The sequence below is a fragment of the Helianthus annuus genome, chromosome 3, assembly GCF_002127325.2.
Source record: "Helianthus annuus cultivar XRQ/B chromosome 3, HanXRQr2.0-SUNRISE, whole genome shotgun sequence".
Taxonomy (NCBI): Eukaryota; Viridiplantae; Streptophyta; class Magnoliopsida; order Asterales; family Asteraceae; genus Helianthus; species Helianthus annuus.
The window spans coordinates 61,695,023-61,712,971 of record NC_035435.2 but is presented as its reverse complement, the minus strand read 5'-3'; the positions used below and the strand labels follow the sequence as shown (position 1 = coordinate 61,712,971).

General features: G+C 36.6%; 3 protein-coding genes across 27 annotated transcripts; all 3 read right to left on the bottom strand.

Annotated features, from left to right (window-relative positions):
- Positions 1 to 647: 647 nt before the first annotated feature.
- On the bottom strand, positions 648 to 1,709 carry LOC110907554 (probable aspartic proteinase GIP2). The gene has a single exon (XM_022152517.1). The coding sequence runs from the start codon at positions 1,707 to 1,709 to the stop codon at positions 648 to 650; it is 1,062 nt and encodes a 353-aa protein (XP_022008209.1).
- A 725-nt stretch (positions 1,710 to 2,434) lies between these two features.
- On the bottom strand, positions 2,435 to 2,944 carry LOC110907555. Its single transcript, XM_022152518.1, has one exon. It carries the CDS (start codon positions 2,942 to 2,944, stop codon positions 2,435 to 2,437), a length of 510 nt encoding a protein of 169 aa, XP_022008210.1.
- A 581-nt stretch (positions 2,945 to 3,525) lies between these two features.
- LOC110904231 lies at positions 3,526 to 10,295 on the bottom strand. 25 transcript variants are annotated; one of them, XR_004889129.1, is made up of 17 exons: positions 10,042 to 10,295; positions 9,771 to 9,943; positions 9,652 to 9,702; positions 9,212 to 9,293; positions 9,073 to 9,134; positions 8,841 to 8,901; positions 8,641 to 8,750; positions 8,416 to 8,571; positions 8,203 to 8,277; positions 7,919 to 8,112; positions 7,724 to 7,833; positions 6,511 to 6,652; positions 5,894 to 6,232; positions 5,138 to 5,461; positions 4,770 to 4,817; positions 3,909 to 4,581; positions 3,526 to 3,805 (listed from the first exon to the last, which is right to left on the bottom strand). XR_004889129.1 is itself a non-coding variant. In XM_035987843.1 (7 exons), the coding sequence occupies exons 5-7, from the start codon at positions 6,088 to 6,090 to the stop codon at positions 4,602 to 4,604; spliced, it is 618 nt and encodes a 205-aa protein (XP_035843736.1). In that variant the 5' UTR covers positions 6,091 to 6,232; positions 6,511 to 6,652; positions 7,362 to 7,621; positions 7,724 to 7,833; positions 7,919 to 7,936; the 3' UTR covers positions 4,589 to 4,601. The 25 variants fall into 25 exon arrangements, 4 of the variants coding, with proteins under 4 accessions (XP_035843736.1, XP_035843737.1, XP_035843739.1 ...); XR_002572416.2 differs by having other exon boundaries at positions 4,055 to 4,581; XR_004889130.1 differs by having other exon boundaries at positions 3,526 to 3,791; positions 4,055 to 4,581.
- Between the last annotated feature and the right edge of the window lie 7,654 nt (positions 10,296 to 17,949).

Genomic DNA, 17,949 nt, shown 5'->3' with positions numbered 1-17,949 from the left:
TAAAGATATGAAAGGTTGTTCACATTAGAGTTTACACTTTAGAAACCAACTAAACTAAGGGCACACGGGGTGGTCCGTTATACCACCCCCATCACTCGTTAAATAAGAATGGAACACCGCCGCCGGCCAAAGTATCACTCGTTAAAAAAATAACGAGTTGAAAACTTAACGCGTGAAAGTTGAACGTATCCATGGCATGACTGCATTTTTGTTTGTGAGAGTATCATGCATGTGTGACACCTAAGCTCTGGACACGTGCAACACCCACTTAAATGGAATTTAAAATAAAAAGTTAAAAAAATTTGGGAGTAATAGAATCCCATCACTAGTGATACCACCCCGCCTACATTTCTATCACTAGTGATAGAATATTGGTTGTACACATGGCATGACTTGATTGAATAGTGGGAGTGATAGAAACTATCACTAGTGAACCACCCCTCCTCTCCCTAAGTACAAAATGGCTAAACCAACCAAAATTACATATTAATTCGATGTAGAAAAAAAGAAGTATCAAAACTTGAAACATATAGGCTGGAAGATGAACCATAATCAACTAGTCTTCTATACTCATCCAAATTGATTGATTCATGTCGAACCATCCTCATCACAAACCATAAGTCTCCTTGTACACCATAAAGTGTTAGTTACAATGATTCCCTAAGTGTCGAACAACTATCTCCCTCGTTTAACAAGGAAGAACTAAACCCCATCATACCCGTCCCCAAATCAAACTCCAAGATATGATCCTCCAACTGATACCCCCCTAAAATAACTGAACCGGTCATACCCATACCGCCATCGACAAAGCCCAAACACATCACCGAATCACTGACTTCCACCATCGAATTCCGCCCTTGTATCCTCCACTTGACGAGTTGGCTCTGCATCACCATTTGGATCTCGGGCACAGTTGCCTGAGAAGGAAAACACACCCCAAACGGCGCCACCGGAGACACCACAGTCATGTTCATGGCCGTAACAAAAGCTTTTGTGAAGATTTCATAAAGTGAGCTCTTCATGACAGTGTAAGGAACCGTTGAGCTTATTTCTACACCTCCTATGGGCTGCCCTACACCCAATTTCCTACCGTTAATTTTGATGGAATTCACATTCACATAGTACCCATCCACTGACATCAACGGAGTGTAAGACAGAGATTTAGAGATCCCGGCGCCGGAAATTATAAATCCGTCCGATGAAGACAAGCAGACAGTGAACTTTCTGGGGAAGTCAAAAGCGTTGACCATCTGAGATTGAAACGCAACTTTTGACCTTCCGAAACCCAGCACACCTTTGGCACTGTTGACCAGGCCTTTGACTAAATATTCCGGCGAACACGAAAACAAAAAGCTTTCAAGGGTCATACCATCGACGGAGACTATATCCTGGGCGAGATCTCCGAAAGTGGTGTCTCCGGTGATGGGGTTGTGTTGGGGAACCTGACAACTGGGAGATGGACCAGCCATCAAGCATTGGAGGGAGCCATGGCTGAGGAAGGTCCGAGATGGGGGGCAGTTGTTTAGCCATAGGGATTGACCGGAGAGATGGAGGACGAGTTTGGTGGGAAGTGGAGGAGTTCCGATGAGCAATTGGGTGGTGTACTGGTGGGTGTGGAGATCTTTGGTGATTTGGAGAAGAGTAGGTAGTGAGTGGCTGAGGCCGATGGAGAGAAGAAGAAGAAAGAGAATGAAAAGATAAGAAGCCATGGAAGATTGCAATACGCGGCGGGAGGGAGGAGGAGGAAATCACATGGAATAAATTTAGGAACTAGATAACACGTTTTTGTGGGTGGATATTATTTTATTGGTTTACTTTAGTGACACATCACACACTCATCGGCCTTATCCTATTCCGTCTTTATATTAAAAAATTATTAATTAATAATAATTCTTTCATATTTTAAGTTTAAAAATCACGTGCGAGACTTTTCATGTTTTGAACTGATAAATTGGGATAGTATGTGTCCTCGTCACTCTTATTATTATCACCATCATCTATTACATTAGCTCACCTCTAATTTATCATTTAAAATAATTATTCTAAGGTTGTGGTCATAACACAAATTACTATCCTCTTGTTTTAATTTATTTTTGTCTAAAGGAAATATTGGAAAAAGGAAAGAATGCCCGTGGTTTAATCCAGGCGAACCATAGTAGATGAGGCAAAGGGTGATGTAACGATCCATTAATAGTCCTATATGGCGATTGATTGATGATTCAACCCATACCCCATGCTAGTTAAAGGGTAATTTGCCATTTATCTATCTTTTTTTTTGAACAACAACAAAACAACTTTATTCCATCAAAAAACAAAAGAAAAACAACATACAGCAAGGTGCTATATATTGCCTCTTATCAATCCAGTTTACAACCCAGTATATAAAAGAAAATACTTGCACCCAGAAAACTAACAACCAAAAACTAGACTAAAATTACTCCATAAAGATGAAGTTCTTCCAATCACTCCATGTTATCTCCGAGAGCTTTGCCCTAGTTCTTACCCAGTCATACGTCTCTTCTTTGATTTCTTCCACAATCTTGAATGGGTCCGTAAACTTATTGTTATAAATTTTATTGTTCCTGTTTTTCCAGAGCTGCCAAACAGTTGCCAGATGTATCGCGTATATTATTTTCATCTTTTTCTTGGGCCATTCTGCTTTTTCGGAAAGTCTTGTTGTTATCTTTTCTCGGTGATCCCGAAGAGGTATTTTAATCCATAGCCATATCTGCAACCACACTTCTTTCGCAGCTGGACAATGGATACCAATGTGATCGGCCGTTTCCGGCTCTATACCACACACCTTGCACAGATCCGATCCAAGCTGTACACCCCTTTTTCTTAATGATACCATCGTCGGTATCCTCTCCTCCACAGCCCGTAGCACAAATAAGTTTACTTTGGAAGTAGCGATTTTGCTCCATTCGTAATCGGTTGGGACCATGTTTACGTCGATGATTCCTGACAAATCCTTTCTTACATCCTTTACCGAGAAACCCAGCACGTTATTTTCCTTCCACCTCCACACGTCTTCATTACGGCCCACTGGTTGATTCACGAGTTGTTAGTTACAATTAATGTTAAACTAAATTTAGAACATGTTATAATATAACTTTTAATGCTAATGATTTCGTTGTAACAACTAATATAGATTTACATTAGATGTTTTTATATTGTAATTCATTTATCTATGAGGGTAATTTTCCATTTATTTATATAGGGACTAGGTTATTACTTGGGAATGCTTCCCGGGCTCGAGAAAGTTATACATGTCACTTATTATTTATAAGCAATAAATACTTAAATAAAATGATAAAAAATAACTAACATGTTATCACCCGGGAATGTTTCCCGGGTTGTTTATTTTTATTAGTTAATAAACATGTTTTTTTCGTTAAAATGTAACATATTATTTCATTAAAGTTTTACACAACATTGATTAATTGTTAATACAATAATAAATTAAAAAATGTCTTCATAGATATTAACAATAACAATTTAAGTAAATAGTGTCATTCAATGACATAAAAATGCGAAAAATTTAACCAACTTCATTTGAGTGATCAAGAAATTAAAGAAAAACAGAACTCCACTACTTATCATCCTAACCAAACTCAATTCCCACATGGGATACATTTAATAAACAAATGACCCGACGCGACCCAACTCGAACGTACCGACCTTCAATGCTGCATCACTTGTAATACCAAATTCAGCAAAAAAGACGGCTAAAATCTTGTTTGTGTTCTCTTTCACCTCCGCTCCTTCATCTTCGTTTTTGAAACACGCAACTGCACAAAATATTCTACACACACATTGGTTTATCACATAAACAATCCCTTATTTCAACTAATTTCAAAACTAAATGATTGATCGATGAACAAAGTTGATTTTAAACAATAACAAACCCTAAATTGACACTGAATTTCGGCTCCCAAAAATCAATGAAGAACAATTTCTTCATTATTTCTTCTAATATGAATAAACTTGCTGAATTAAAAGCACACGTAAGAACCCTAAAAACATATATAACGATTAAAAGATGAATACAAACCTAGTAAGTCGAATCTAGACTCGGATTCTCATCATCTATGTCGCATTCCACCCTCATTTTTGAAGAATATGGTGCGGAGCTAGGGTTTTGAGAGTGGAGACAGAGAAAGAGGCCATATCAAATCTTGACCACCAGAAGCCATACTACAATACAAACCCAAAATAAAGCGCCAAGACACGGCCAAAAATATATTACAACTTATTTCGATCTATTTTTTTTTTTGACCCAAAGGATTGTAACGGCTTTGACTTCCTCAATCACTTTTCACACTCATACTCTATGTAATATATACCTAGAGAAATAGATAACAAAATTTTTTCAAGGAAATAAAACCAAACTGGAATCATACAAAAAGAATGACATATTAAAATCATACAAAAAGAATGACATATTAAACTATTTATGATTGATTAATACTTAATTAAAATCATACAAAAAGAATAACATATTAAACTCGCCTCCACTTTGTAATGCGTCATTTCGCTCTAGTATATCTCCTTGCCTTTAATTGCCATTTCCTTGTAGATCTAAATCAAGAAACAATCCATTACCCGTTTCTTGAATTGGTCACTTCAAATTTACATATATTATGGCTATTGGTTAAAACAGGTGAAAACAAAAAAATATACATATTATTCAGATTAGAAAAAAATGGGTTGAATGTCACATAATGCATTTTAATACATAGCAGACCCAAGACCCAACCTAGACGTACCCTTTTAGACAAAAGGACTTTTGATGAACTCAAACGACCCGTCTTTACCTGCATTAAAAAAGGACCCATTATGAACAAATAAGAGGGTTGATAAAAGACCAAAGAAATTCATAATGCTCAAGACCACTTGAGGAGCAACAGTCGATATACACAGAAATCAAACGCTAGAGAAGCCTATATTGGGCCAATGGGCCATAAACTAATAAACCAGACTACATACACAATACACACAATGCATTTAACATGTTCTCTTATGCATTGAAATACATAAATACACAATAAAAAAATTTAAAAAACATTCTATTTGAGGTTAACTCAATTAAAATTTATTGAATAAACACCAGCCGATAAACTTACGAAATAAATACCTTAAGCATAACTCTCATGATAGCAAGACCACGAGCATAGAAATCCCCTTGCTCCAACTCTGTTCTATATTCATCTAATACAAGTATATCTGACCACGGGCACAGTATATCTGACCCGACAAGCTGTTGGGAAATTCGGTACCGGTTTCGAACCGTTACCATTTGCTCATCCCTAGAAACACCACCATCACTGCGGGAAATGGAACTAAATAGAAATCGTTGTTTTTATTAAATAACCATCAATTTATTCAAACACTGAGAACAAAAACTGCTTCTTGGATGCATATTTTTTTTTATCTTGTAAGGTTCACATGAGCCTCAAACCTTGAAACAAAGCAGAAGTAAAATCTTATGAGTTAATAAATATAAATTCCAGCTACAAATTATTAGCAAGATTAACAGTATATTCAACCAAACATTTGTTAAAAAATCATTAACCTGCCAAATGTGGCAGATTTGTTTATGTAGTTTGATGGTCTGATGTATTATATACATTTGTGTACATGGAAAATTTTTAATTTAAATATATTGATTCGCGAAAAAAAATCGGGTTGAACGGGTCATGTTCGGGTCAACCTGCAAATACAAGGGGTCGTGTTCGGGTCAACCTGCAAATATTTGGGGTCGTGTTCGGGTTCATATGTATGACATGATTTTCAGGTACGGGTCGGGTTGAACCAGCCAACCCGCGAACACGACCCGTTTCACTTTAACACCCCTAATTCTAATCACAAAGTATCATTTTTATAACTGTACCTGATGGACATGGCTTGATTCAATGCAAATGAACGATCATATACGTCGTTTGGGGCGTCGGGTAGAGGACCCGAGGCATGTCCTTTGGAGTTTGAATAGTGCAAAATAGCAACGCCTGTGACGCATTGCCAAACTGATTCATTAACAGATCTCGGGCTTGCTACAACGTAAAAATCGCTACTTGCGTTTTGATCCATATTAACCAGAAAAGAGTAAGACTGTCCCACGTGGATGTATAATGTCCCTCGGCTTCTGCTAGAAGCAAAATGTGGCTCTGAATCCGAAAATTCAAACACGTTGAGACTCCAACATTGATCACGCGAATTCTGTAAGTTTTTCCTGTAGTATATAGAAATATTGTCACAACATCATAATCATAATTTATAATAAAACATGTACTATTACTAATAATTAAAGTTTTTGCAGGCCAACTAAGCTGACCAACCCTTTAGACATGTATTTACAGATGACTTCTTTCAACACAAACTTTACTTGAGTATTTGACCCGTTACCCAACCCGCATATTATGATTTATGCCAATTCTATTAAGAATAAAACCATGAAGCTTTATATGCCATGTTTTATATAATAAACTAACTAATACGAATAACATCTACCTGGATCAACGTTAAGCGTTGTATGGTTAATGCCATCCGGAACAACGGAACTATACTTAAACGGTCCCTTGCCATTAATCAGAACCCCATCCGGCATTCCAAGCTCCTCTCCGTTATCAAGAGAAGCTCGTAAATCCTTGGCCTACAAAAAAGAAAAGAAAAAAAGCATTTATTAGATTAGGGGCGGCAATTCTTGACATGGCCCGAAACCTATCCCGAACCCGACATGAAAAAAAACAGGGTTGAGTCGACTAACATGACCTGTTTAAAAAACGGGTCAGGTTCAGGTGACCCATATTAAAAGCAGGCTGGGTTCGGGTTAACCCGTTTAACTATTTTTTATTAAGAAAACTTCTATATTTTTGTTTTTTCGGTTTCCGTTTTACATGGTTAGTCATAATAGTGTTAGTTCTGGCACACTATACATTGTCACACTCATACTCACCGTTAAACACGTCATCGATAACTCGCTTAAAATCCAGCAACTCGCATTTAAATCGTCAACATGTGTGCCTCATTTAAAAATACGGGTTAAACGGGTCGTGTTCTGGTTGACCCGATTTATAGTGTTATTTAAAAAAACATGAAGTATATATAGGTTTTCATGTTAAATAATAATAAAACTTAATAAAAATCAACAATGGTGGCCCTTTTTCTCATTTTGAGTTTTGACCCAAACCAAAATGCCATGCCTTTTTTAAAAGTGACTCGTTTTGACCCAAACCAAAATAACCCTTTTTTGATCGACCCATTCTGATCCAAAAAAAAAAACTTTTTTAATCAACCGGTTATGACCCGAACCAAAATAAAACTCTTTTAATCAACCCATTCTAACATAAAACCAATCTTACCCGAACCTACTTTAAAGATACAAGCTTTAGAAAGTTACAGATACTGCAACACTTCATTCCAGTATACGCGTGAAAAACAAAGACTCGACCTGAGCAATGGCTCACCATCGAGATGTTCAAGACTTTGTGAGGTACCAACGACGGATGATATTGACATTCATGGTTGATTTCTTAGGTCAAAGATCTTCAATAGATTATTCACTTACAAAGCAAATCGGCAACAAAAATCTCAACTCACCAAGATTAAAAATGTAATTTCACTATAATTCACAGCAACAATTCAAATCAATCAACAACTCATTTTAAGTCACAGTGATTTTGGTAGAGAAGTTAAGTCACAGTGAGAAGTTAAATGTATTTACCGGAATTCATTCATGAAGCTTGTGTGGAAATCTGTCAACTGTGAAACGATGGCTGGAATCTTGTCCTCCTGAGGCAATATCGTGCACCTAAAATGCCACGTTCCCGGGACCTGAACACCCACACATCCTTTCTCCATTAGTTTTAAGAAATAGCAATCAACTAATAAAGAATGTCATAGGAGGGGGGCGGCTAACCTGACCAAAACCACTGCCTGGAACCCTAACAACACCAGTGGCATTAAGGAGATGGATAACATAGTAAGTATCTGTCGCTTTTTTAGCCTGGTCTACTGCTTTTATTACTTTCTTTGGCAGTTTAATCTGTGGAAATAGGTACATTGCTCCCTCTGCTTTGTTGCAACTAACACCCTCAAAGCTGTTAAATGCATCTTCCAACGTCCGCCATTGCAAATTTTAGAGTTAACAACACTACATCATCCTATTCAAGCTTCTACTATTTCCAAATCCTAGTTTCTCACCTTAGCGCGTCTTGCCAGTGATTTCAGGATCCCATCTCTCTCACAAAAATATGCGTCATAGGATTCATCTCCAACCTACATGCACACATATAAACCTCAATAGGATTAAAAATATGCCACTAAGTTGTAACATCTTTATGGATTTGAGCAATAAGCATAGCCTTTTTTCCATACCAATTGAATAGAGAGAGAGAGAGTGAGAAAGAAGGAAACCTTAGGAGGGCTCATGACAAGGCTTGCAAGAATTTGACCAGAAATATTTGAACAAAGATTCACAGACGCCACCTTGTAAAATTATTCCCTAACTTCAGAACTAAAACCAGTTACCTCCATGTAACTTTGCGGATTTCCCACACTCACCATGATATCCTAAAAATCGCAACACTTTATTTATTTTTAATTGTTCCAACAATTTGCATTTGGGTTATATCATTTTACCTTTAGACACCGATTGAAAAGAAACCAAGGAGATATCCTTGTCACCATATCCCATAGAATGACATATTTTTGAATGAGTGAAAAGAAACCAAGGGGATATCCTGATACACCTGCAAAAAGAAGTTTTTATGGATATCCTCGTAGTTACTACTCAAACATAACTACATTCAGTGTCTGTAAAATGCAAGAAAAATCTTTACCTCATCTGCTAAAAGTACCAGACCTTCTTTTAACTCACCGAGATAAAAAAATGTAATTTCACTATAATTCACAGCAACAACTCAAATCAATCAACAACTCGTTTTAATGAACAATATTCTTCTCTCACAAATGAAATGAAAATATATCACAAACAACAAAATTGATTCGTTTTAACAGAGCAAAGATCAAACAGAAATTTCAAATTAAAAAGCGGCAAAACATAATCACTACCATTTTAGTCAGACTGCTGCTGCTTTATCCTTATCCATCTTGTTGTTCAGAACATGACAAATCTGCCGACAAGAAACCCTAGGTTAGGTGAGATGAAAATAAAACCAAAAACTAAAATAAATCACAGATTTCGACTTACAATGGAGTTAAAGAAGAGATTGTCTTCAATATCAAACAAAGGATGAACATTGGCTGATCCGCTGAAGTCAGTTCATAATCACCTGACAACAAAACACGACACAAACACCGCAGAAAACTGTGAATCGAAGTCAATCCAACAAAAATCCAAACAAAAAAGAATCACTAAAACCTAATATTAATGTTCTGAGATGAAATGAAAACCAAAACCTAAAATAAATGACAGATTTTAACTTACAATGGAGTTAAAAAGTAGTAGTAAAGAAATTACCGGTGGATTTATAATAAAAAACACAGAAGCACAACAAAAACTAAGCAGAATCAAAGCATATATAATCTAAACAATAACTGATCAAACCCTAAGGCAGGTTTTGATAAGCTATTTATACAAAAACACTGAATCAAAACAAAAATGTATTGAGATGAGTGATAACACCGAACCTTTATAAATCGAGCACAAGATTTCACCTGTTGTAATAAGCCCTAAAAACCCTAAAATCGGCTGGTTATATAACAGAGAAAAACAATTTGAAAAGTAAAGTAAAAAATATGAAACATACCTGTGTAGAAACGGTGTTGATGATGAAGATGCCTAATGAAGATACCTAAGTATCCTTCAAGAAATTTCTGCAGATTCAGACAATAATCAAAGGTTGATATGTAAAACAAATGAGAGAGAAGCAACTTCTGATTACAAATTTCCGGTGTAGTTGAACATCATCTTGGGGCGAAACTGAGAATAGGATAAAAAACCATTATCAATCAACACAAGAATGGCTAATATTTTATCGTCACCATTAGGTTTTGGTTATCGAAATCGCATAAACTCACCTTGATAAGATCTCGACAGCGCCGTTTCAGAGAGGGGATCATTTTTTGATGAGGTTTTGTGAGGAAAATCAAAAATCGTACCTGCTAGTGATATATAGTAGAACACAACGAAGAAGGGATGGACGAAAGATGAAGAATCGCGTTGAGATGGATTGATCGGGTATATTCTTCATTAGGGTTTGTTGATAGAATCAAGGTAAGATGGGAAGTTGAAGCGGAGGAGGATGAACAACATGCGTGAAGGAAGCTGTTAGGGTTTCGGTTATATAAGATCTGAATAGTCGGGTACCAAATCAAAGAAGTGGAGGTCCGCGTGTGAATTTTGTACCCATATTATTTTCCCGCCAAAAGTGATTTCTAGAGGCTCTAGTCTAATGCCACATCAGCCCAAATCTTCTTGTTTATTATATATATAATAGATTTACTAGGTTAGAACCTTGTGTATTAAACGGGTTTAATAAATGTAATTTTATATACTAAATAAAAAACAATCTATTTTTAAAAACCCTATTTATTACACGTGTTGAGTAAATATACTTTTACATATTAAATAATAAAAAATAATATCTTTAAGAACCTCGTGTATTGTACAGATTGAATAAATGTAATTTTATATACCAAACAATAAAAAAAATTAGAGTTAATTACTGTTTCCGTCCTTGTGGTTTATCAAAAATTACTATTTCAGTCCATTAGTTTAAAAATTTCGATTTCAGTCCCTGTGGTTTCACTTTCATAACCATTTCAGTCCACCTCCGTTAACCCCATCCATTTATTCTGTTAAGTACACGTGAATTGACCATAATGCCCTTATTAATAAAAAAACAAAAAGATGTCTAAATGAGTTAATTACTGTTTCCGTCCCTGTGGTTTGTCAAAAATCACTATTTCAGTCCCTGTCACCGTTAAGTTTTTAATAAAATACCTAAATTACCCTTGTGTTAATTAAATTGGATTGTAGGGTTCGACCCACTATGGCTTCAGTAGAAGTAGAAGTCTGGCACTATTTTTACATATATGGTTCCAAAATTTTAATTTTGGATTTTAGAATGAAAAAATATCTAGATAAGCATTATTTTTTAAAGTTATTATGTAAATTGATGCTGTTAGGAAGATATTAATTGGGGTGGGGTAATGGGTCGCCGGACATTAAGAGGGTGGGGTTGTGATGCCGGAGAAGATGACCAGAAACTTTTTGTCGGAAATGAGAGCAGGGATGGAGTGGGGTGGGGTAGCGTGGGGTTGTGTTTTAACAAGTGGGTCCTAGAATACGATCTTTTAAATTTCCATGGTTTTTTTATTTAATTAACACAAGGGTAATTTAGGTATTTCATTAAAAACTTAACGGTAAAATACATGGTGTTAGGAGACTGGACTGAAATGGTTAAGAAAGTGAAACCACAAGGACTGAAATAGTGATTTTTGACAAACCACGGGGACGGAAACAGTATTTAACTCATTTAGATATCTTTTTGTTTTTTATTAATAAGGGCATTATGGTCAATTCACGTGTACTTAACAGAATAAATGGATGGGGTTAACGGAGGTGGACTGAAATGGTTACGAAAGTGAAACCACAGGGACTGAAATCGCAATTTTTAAACTATTGGACTGAAATAGTGATTTTTGACAAACCACAGGGACGAAAACAGTAATTAACTCAAAAAATATATTTAAAAAAACCCTGTGTATTCACGAGTGGAAGAAATGTAACTTTACATACTAAATAATAAAAAAGTTATGTTTTAAAAAAAAACTTCGTGTATTGTACGAGTTGAATAAATCAAATTTTATATAGCAAATAATAAAAAAATGTTATATCTTTAAAAACCTTGTGTATTACACGGGTTTATCTATTGTTATCTTTCTAAATCAAAGTGGATTTTTTTATTATTTTTTAAATTAGGTTAATACTATTTAAAATTTTTGGTTTGAATAATAAATTGTTTAATATAATTTCTCATAATTAACAATAATAACATTAACAATAAATAATAGGGTAAATTACACTTTTCGTCCTTTATGTTTGTATTAAATTACAATGGATAGCCTTTAACTTCAAGAATTACAGTCACAGTCCTTTATTTGGAAAACACATTACACCCTAGGTCCTTTGGCACTAACCAGGTTAAAATTTTAAGTTAAGTTTGATCATGTGACTTGCACATGAGGGTAGATCGGTAATTTTACTTGTTTATTTAAAATATATTTTAAATACACCTAAACCATATCTCTTTCTCTCCTCTCAGCTATCTCTCTCCCTCTTTCTCTCTCTCTCTCTCTTTCTCTCTCTGTTTTCAATCCAACAAACCCCTAAATCACCTTAATCAAAATTACTTTTCATATCTAATTGTTTTGGGAAGAAGAAGATACATATATAACTCTGTGCAACCTACAGACTACAGTTAATGGCTCAAATAGCAATCGTTCACATCGTAGTAATGGTAGTCCGATTTCAAGGTCTGCTACGATCAGGCGACAGTTGTCAAGAGGGTTCAGGAGACAGAGAAGCAGGCCTTCTTCGAAACAAGCATCTGATGAGCGTTTCCAGCCGCCCTTCTTGCTTCTCGTTCTGGTGCGCACTCACACAAGTAGGTCAATTAGACAATAATTTAGAAATCATATTAATGTTATAACTAAAGGATCCCCAAATAAAACCTACCTCTAGTTCAACTTTATCTTTCAAACATTTGTTAAGCTCCTGCTTTAATTCTGAATGACTTGTTTCAAGCGATTTAACTTTTTTTTGACATCATCCAACTCTTTTCTTAACATTTCATTCTGCTGGATTGTTGTTGCTGCAAATGATTATGCATATGCTCTAGCATCCTGACACGTTTCAACAGCTTATTTACAATTCTAATCAATGTAAAACAGTGTTTAAACATGAAACATGACAAAACTAAAACTAAAACTAAAACCTGTTCAATTGTTAATCTCAGCTCCAATTCCGTACACTTTCTTGTAATTTCTTCCCAATCCCGTTGCACATCACTATATCTTTCTCTGCGATGGTGTAATTGACGCGGATTCCGAGACCAGATCTTAAGGTGAAGGCGGCGTACTAGGGCTTCGTCGCCAGTGGTGGTAAAGGCAATGGTGGTTGCAGAGAGTAGAAGTTTCGGCTAACAGCTCTGATGGTAGTTTGGCAGTGGTGGTGGTTCTCGCAGATCAGGATGGAGGTGGGGGTGTGGGTGTGGCGATCTGTATGGAGTCGGTGGTGTGGTGTGTGGCAGATTCAGATGAAGTGTTCTTTTCTATTGCAGACAATGTATATAGAGAGACAATTTATATATATATATATATATATATATATATATATATATATATATATATATATATATATATATATATGTATATAGGGAGCTGCTAAAATGAAAACCACCCCTAGTTGTAAGAACCACGAGAACCACTTTCTACCAATTAGATCATGCCACCTATACACTATTATTTTAAATTCTAAAGGTTATTTTGGTAATTTACTCGAAATGTCTTATCTATCTCATCTCTCCTCTCTCCTCTATATATTTCAAAAGTCAGTAGACTTTTCTCCTTTGAAACTCACCTCTCGTTTCTCTCTCTTGAAAACTTTCACCACCATCTTCTTCAAGATCTGTTCAAAGGGAGGAGGGGGCTCTCATTTCTCTCTCATGAAATATTTCACCACCATCATCTTCAAGATCTGATGAAGGGAATGAGGGGGTGGTTCCGACGGTGGTGAGGAGCGATGGTGAATGGTGGCTGGTGCCGGGGGGTGACGGTGTTGGTGGCTTATAACGTTCGGGTTGGTGGCGGCGGCATCTCTGGCGGCTCTCCGGCGACATCTTCGGCCTCCCTTTCCTCTCTGCCACCCCCTGATGCGACAGGTGTTTGGTGGTGGTTGCGCTGGGTTTGGTGGCGGACCCCTAGGCGGTGTTGGTGGGGTAGAGGTGGGTGATGCCGCCGGCTCCGACACCACTGTAAGCCGCCGTCAGAACCGGCGGCCTTGCCGGAAAAGAGCCGACCGTCCACTATAAGCTGCCATCAGAACCAGCCTTGCCGGAAAAGAGCGGTGGTCCCGGAGGTTTGGTAGGCTTTTGGATTTTTTTGCTGGGTTTCTTTTGTTGTTCAAAATGTTCACATCTTGGGGTGGGTTTGGTTGCACATATGTTGAAGGTTCGGTGGGTTTTGGTGTTCAAAAAGTTTGGGTTTTTTTCTGCTTGAACTTTGGTAGGTTTTGATGGTTTTGGTGGGTTTGTATAAAATAGTGGTTGAAGTGGTGGTTGTCTGGTAATTTCTGGCTTGTGTTCTTGATTTTTCTGGTGATTTTTTATCAGTGATTTTTCTGGTGGTTGTCTGGTAATTTTTGGCCTGTGTTCTTGATTTTTCTGCTGATTTTTCGGTGGGTTTTGATGATTTTTCTTCTTGAATCTGATGGTTTTTTGATATGTTGGGGGTTTTGATTTGTGATCTTTGAATCTGTGGGTTTTGATACGATTGATTGGGTGGCGATGATGCAAAAAAAATTAAAAAAAAACGTAGATTTTGATTACGATAGCGCGGCAAGGACGGTGGAGGGTAGGTTTTTTGAACCTGCAACCCCACTTTTGCAGCCTCTTGATTATCGGATAATCTAAGCCAAACACCGTTTTTTTTTCGAGATGCACTTTGTTTTGATGTTGCTGGTTTTTTATTTTTTTCCCCATAGTCGATGATGATAACAATATATCTGAGACACCTCCCGAGTTTGCGTTTTCTGAGTGCGTTCGTTTTTGCGTAAAAAGTTTTTGTAAAAAAAAGTTTTACGTAAAGCGTGAAACGTAAAACGTAGAAAGTTTTACGTAAAACGTAAAACGTAAAAAGTTTTACGTAAAAAACGACGTGTAAAACGACGTGTAAAAACGGCGTACAAAAAAAACGTGTAAAAAACGGCGCGTTAAAAAAAACATGTAAAAAACGACGCTTGAAAAAATGGCGCGTAAAAAACGGCGTGCAAAAACCGGCGCGTAAAAAAAGTGTCTTGTTAAAAGAATTTGAATTTAAAACTTCTTTTAATAAAAAAACTCTTTTTAAAAAATAAAAAATAATATAATGAAACAAAAAAGTAATAAAAAATAATAAAGACAAAAAGACAAAAAAGAGTAGTTTTACTAAACTACCCTTTTGGATTAAAATATTAAATAAATAATAAGACAAAATGTATTTAATATTCATTTTAGTTACTTTTAATCTTATCCATCCATCTTTTTGATCTAATGGTTAGGAACTGGTTCTCGTGGTTCTTACAATTGAAGGTGTTTTTCATTTTAGCGGTCCCATATATATATATATATATATATATATATATATATATATATATATATATATATATATATATATATATATATATATATATTGCGACAGCAAAAGTCAGGGTGTGACATATATTATGTTCTTTAATCTATGTCATCTCTCTTCTCTTTCTCATATATATATATATATATGTATATATATATATATATGAGAAAGAGAAGAGAGATGACATAGATTAAAGAACATAATATATGTCACACCCTGACTTTTGCTGTCGCAACCCCCGATCCCTAATCCCCGGGAACGGGCGGCCGCGAGCCAGTTTCGGTGGTATCCTGTTATTGTCTAATTTGGCAGCGGAATTTTTCATCAGGACCGTAGTTAGGAAATATTTGATCAGAGTAAAATACCACATTTTCATAACATTAAACACATGGGATAAAACCCAAGTTTCAAGTACACGCGTTTTCTTAGGAATAAATCCTATTTTATTTTAGGTAACTTTATTGCCATTTTTCCATGCCTTCAGTGCTATCCAGCTGGCTTTTATTTGGCTTTCACAGTTTGTTACCTGAAATGCGTTTAAAAAACATTTGTCAGTGGGAAATACTGGTGAATGAATCCCAGTTTAATCAAGTTTAAGTAAAACCCAGTGTACAGTATTGAGGGCGATCTCGCAGTTATATTTGTTTCCAAGACATATCAATTAATATCCATGGTACTGTCAGACCCGACTTGTGGAAATGTTACTCCTTGACCAGGTGGTAACAAATTTTGTATACAAAACCCCAACATACTCATGATAATTGTATTCTTACAAATACTCAATAACTGTTATTCGCATGGAGAAGTATTTAAGGTTTTGTAAAAACATTTAACAAAAATAGGATTACTCACTTTGTTGTCTTAGGATTATCAGTAAGGATTTCATGGGAATAATCTATAAATTACACAAATGCACGCGTGCTAGTATAATAACCCATTTTAACATTAGCAATACCCTCCCCGAGACGGCATTCCAACGACTACGTCGGGCAGAACCACGACAGCCGTTACGGAACCCTAGATCAATCGGGCAGAGTATCTAATACGTATCCAGGGGTTATAATACTTACAGCGTAGCAGAACTTCGCTATTTAGGGGGTATTATACCCGTGTATAATGCCTATTATCAGAAATTCGAGATTGAGAAACAGAAATGAGCGAGTTTTAACTGAAGGCCCGTTGCCCTCTTATATAGGGCTATAATCGGGGTTTCTCGCGACCCGCGTAAAGGTAAGCAAAGGCTTACTCGGCCCGCGTCGTAGGGGGTTTAGGCCGTAGCTGGTCCGGGTCACCACATAGGTTCAACACGCAGGGGACACGTGTCAGCACCGGGTTTTACCGCGTTCTTGATCTCTAGCGGCCCGCGTAAGGTTGAGGTGTGGCTTACGCGGCCCGCCTCAGCTTAAAATTTTGATTTTTAATTTATTTTTAATGGCATAATGGATTTTGGGCTCGGTTTTCACATATGGGGTGTATTTTAAGACATATTGGAATACTTTAAATTTTTTTAGAGTGTCGGAAAATATTACGAGGGTGTCGGTTTAGGGTTGTTATATCCTCCCCACCTTGTTTTAGAGCTCGTCCTCGAGATCTACTGGAATAAGTGTGGATATTTCCTTTGCATTTCTGATTCAAGTTCCCATGTATATTCAGGTCCTCTTTTGGAATCCCATTTCACTTTGACCAGAACTAATCTTTTATGCTTGAGATTCTTAATCTTCCTGTCTTCAATCTGTAGAGGCCTTTCTACAAATTTGAGTTGTTCTTTTACCTCTATATCCTTAAGAGGTACTACGAGTGACTCATCAGCTAAACACTTTTGAGATTAGATACATGAAATACATCATGTATTCCTGCCATTTCCTCTGGCAGTTGTAGCTGATAGGCTACAGGTCCTATTCTTCTAATGATCTTAAAAGGTCCAACATACCTGGGACTTAGCTTCCCTCGCTTGATGAATCTTACCACTCCTTTCCAAGGAGAGACTTTTAACAATACCTTATCACCTACCTGGAATTCTAACGGCTTACGTCGGTTATCCACATAGCTCTTCTGTTGATCACGTGTTGCTTTCAGTCGTTCCTTGACTTGAATGGTCTTATCGGTTGTTTCCTGTACTATATCAGGTCCAGATAGTTGCTTTTCCCCAATTTCTGCCCAACAGACTGGGGTTTTGCACTTTCGTCCATAAAGTGCTTCGAATGGTGCAGCATTGATACTTGTGTGATAACTGTTATTATAAGAAAATTCTATTAAAGGTAAGTGATCGTCCCAATTACCTCCGAAATCAATTACACAAGCTCTAAGCATGTCTTCCATTGTCTGAATTGTCTTTTCGCTTTGTCCGTCCGTTTGAGGATGGTAAGTTGTGCTTAGATTCAACTTAGTTCCCATTGCCTTTTGGAAACTTGCCCAAAAATGAGAGGTAAAACGGCTATCCCTATCAGAAACAATTGATAAAGGTATTCCATGTAATGAAACAATTTCATTTACATATAATTTGGCTAACTGTTCCATGCTAAAAGTTTCCTTCATTGGTAAGAAATGAGCTGACTTGGTTAGCCTATCTACAATCACCCAGATTGTATCATT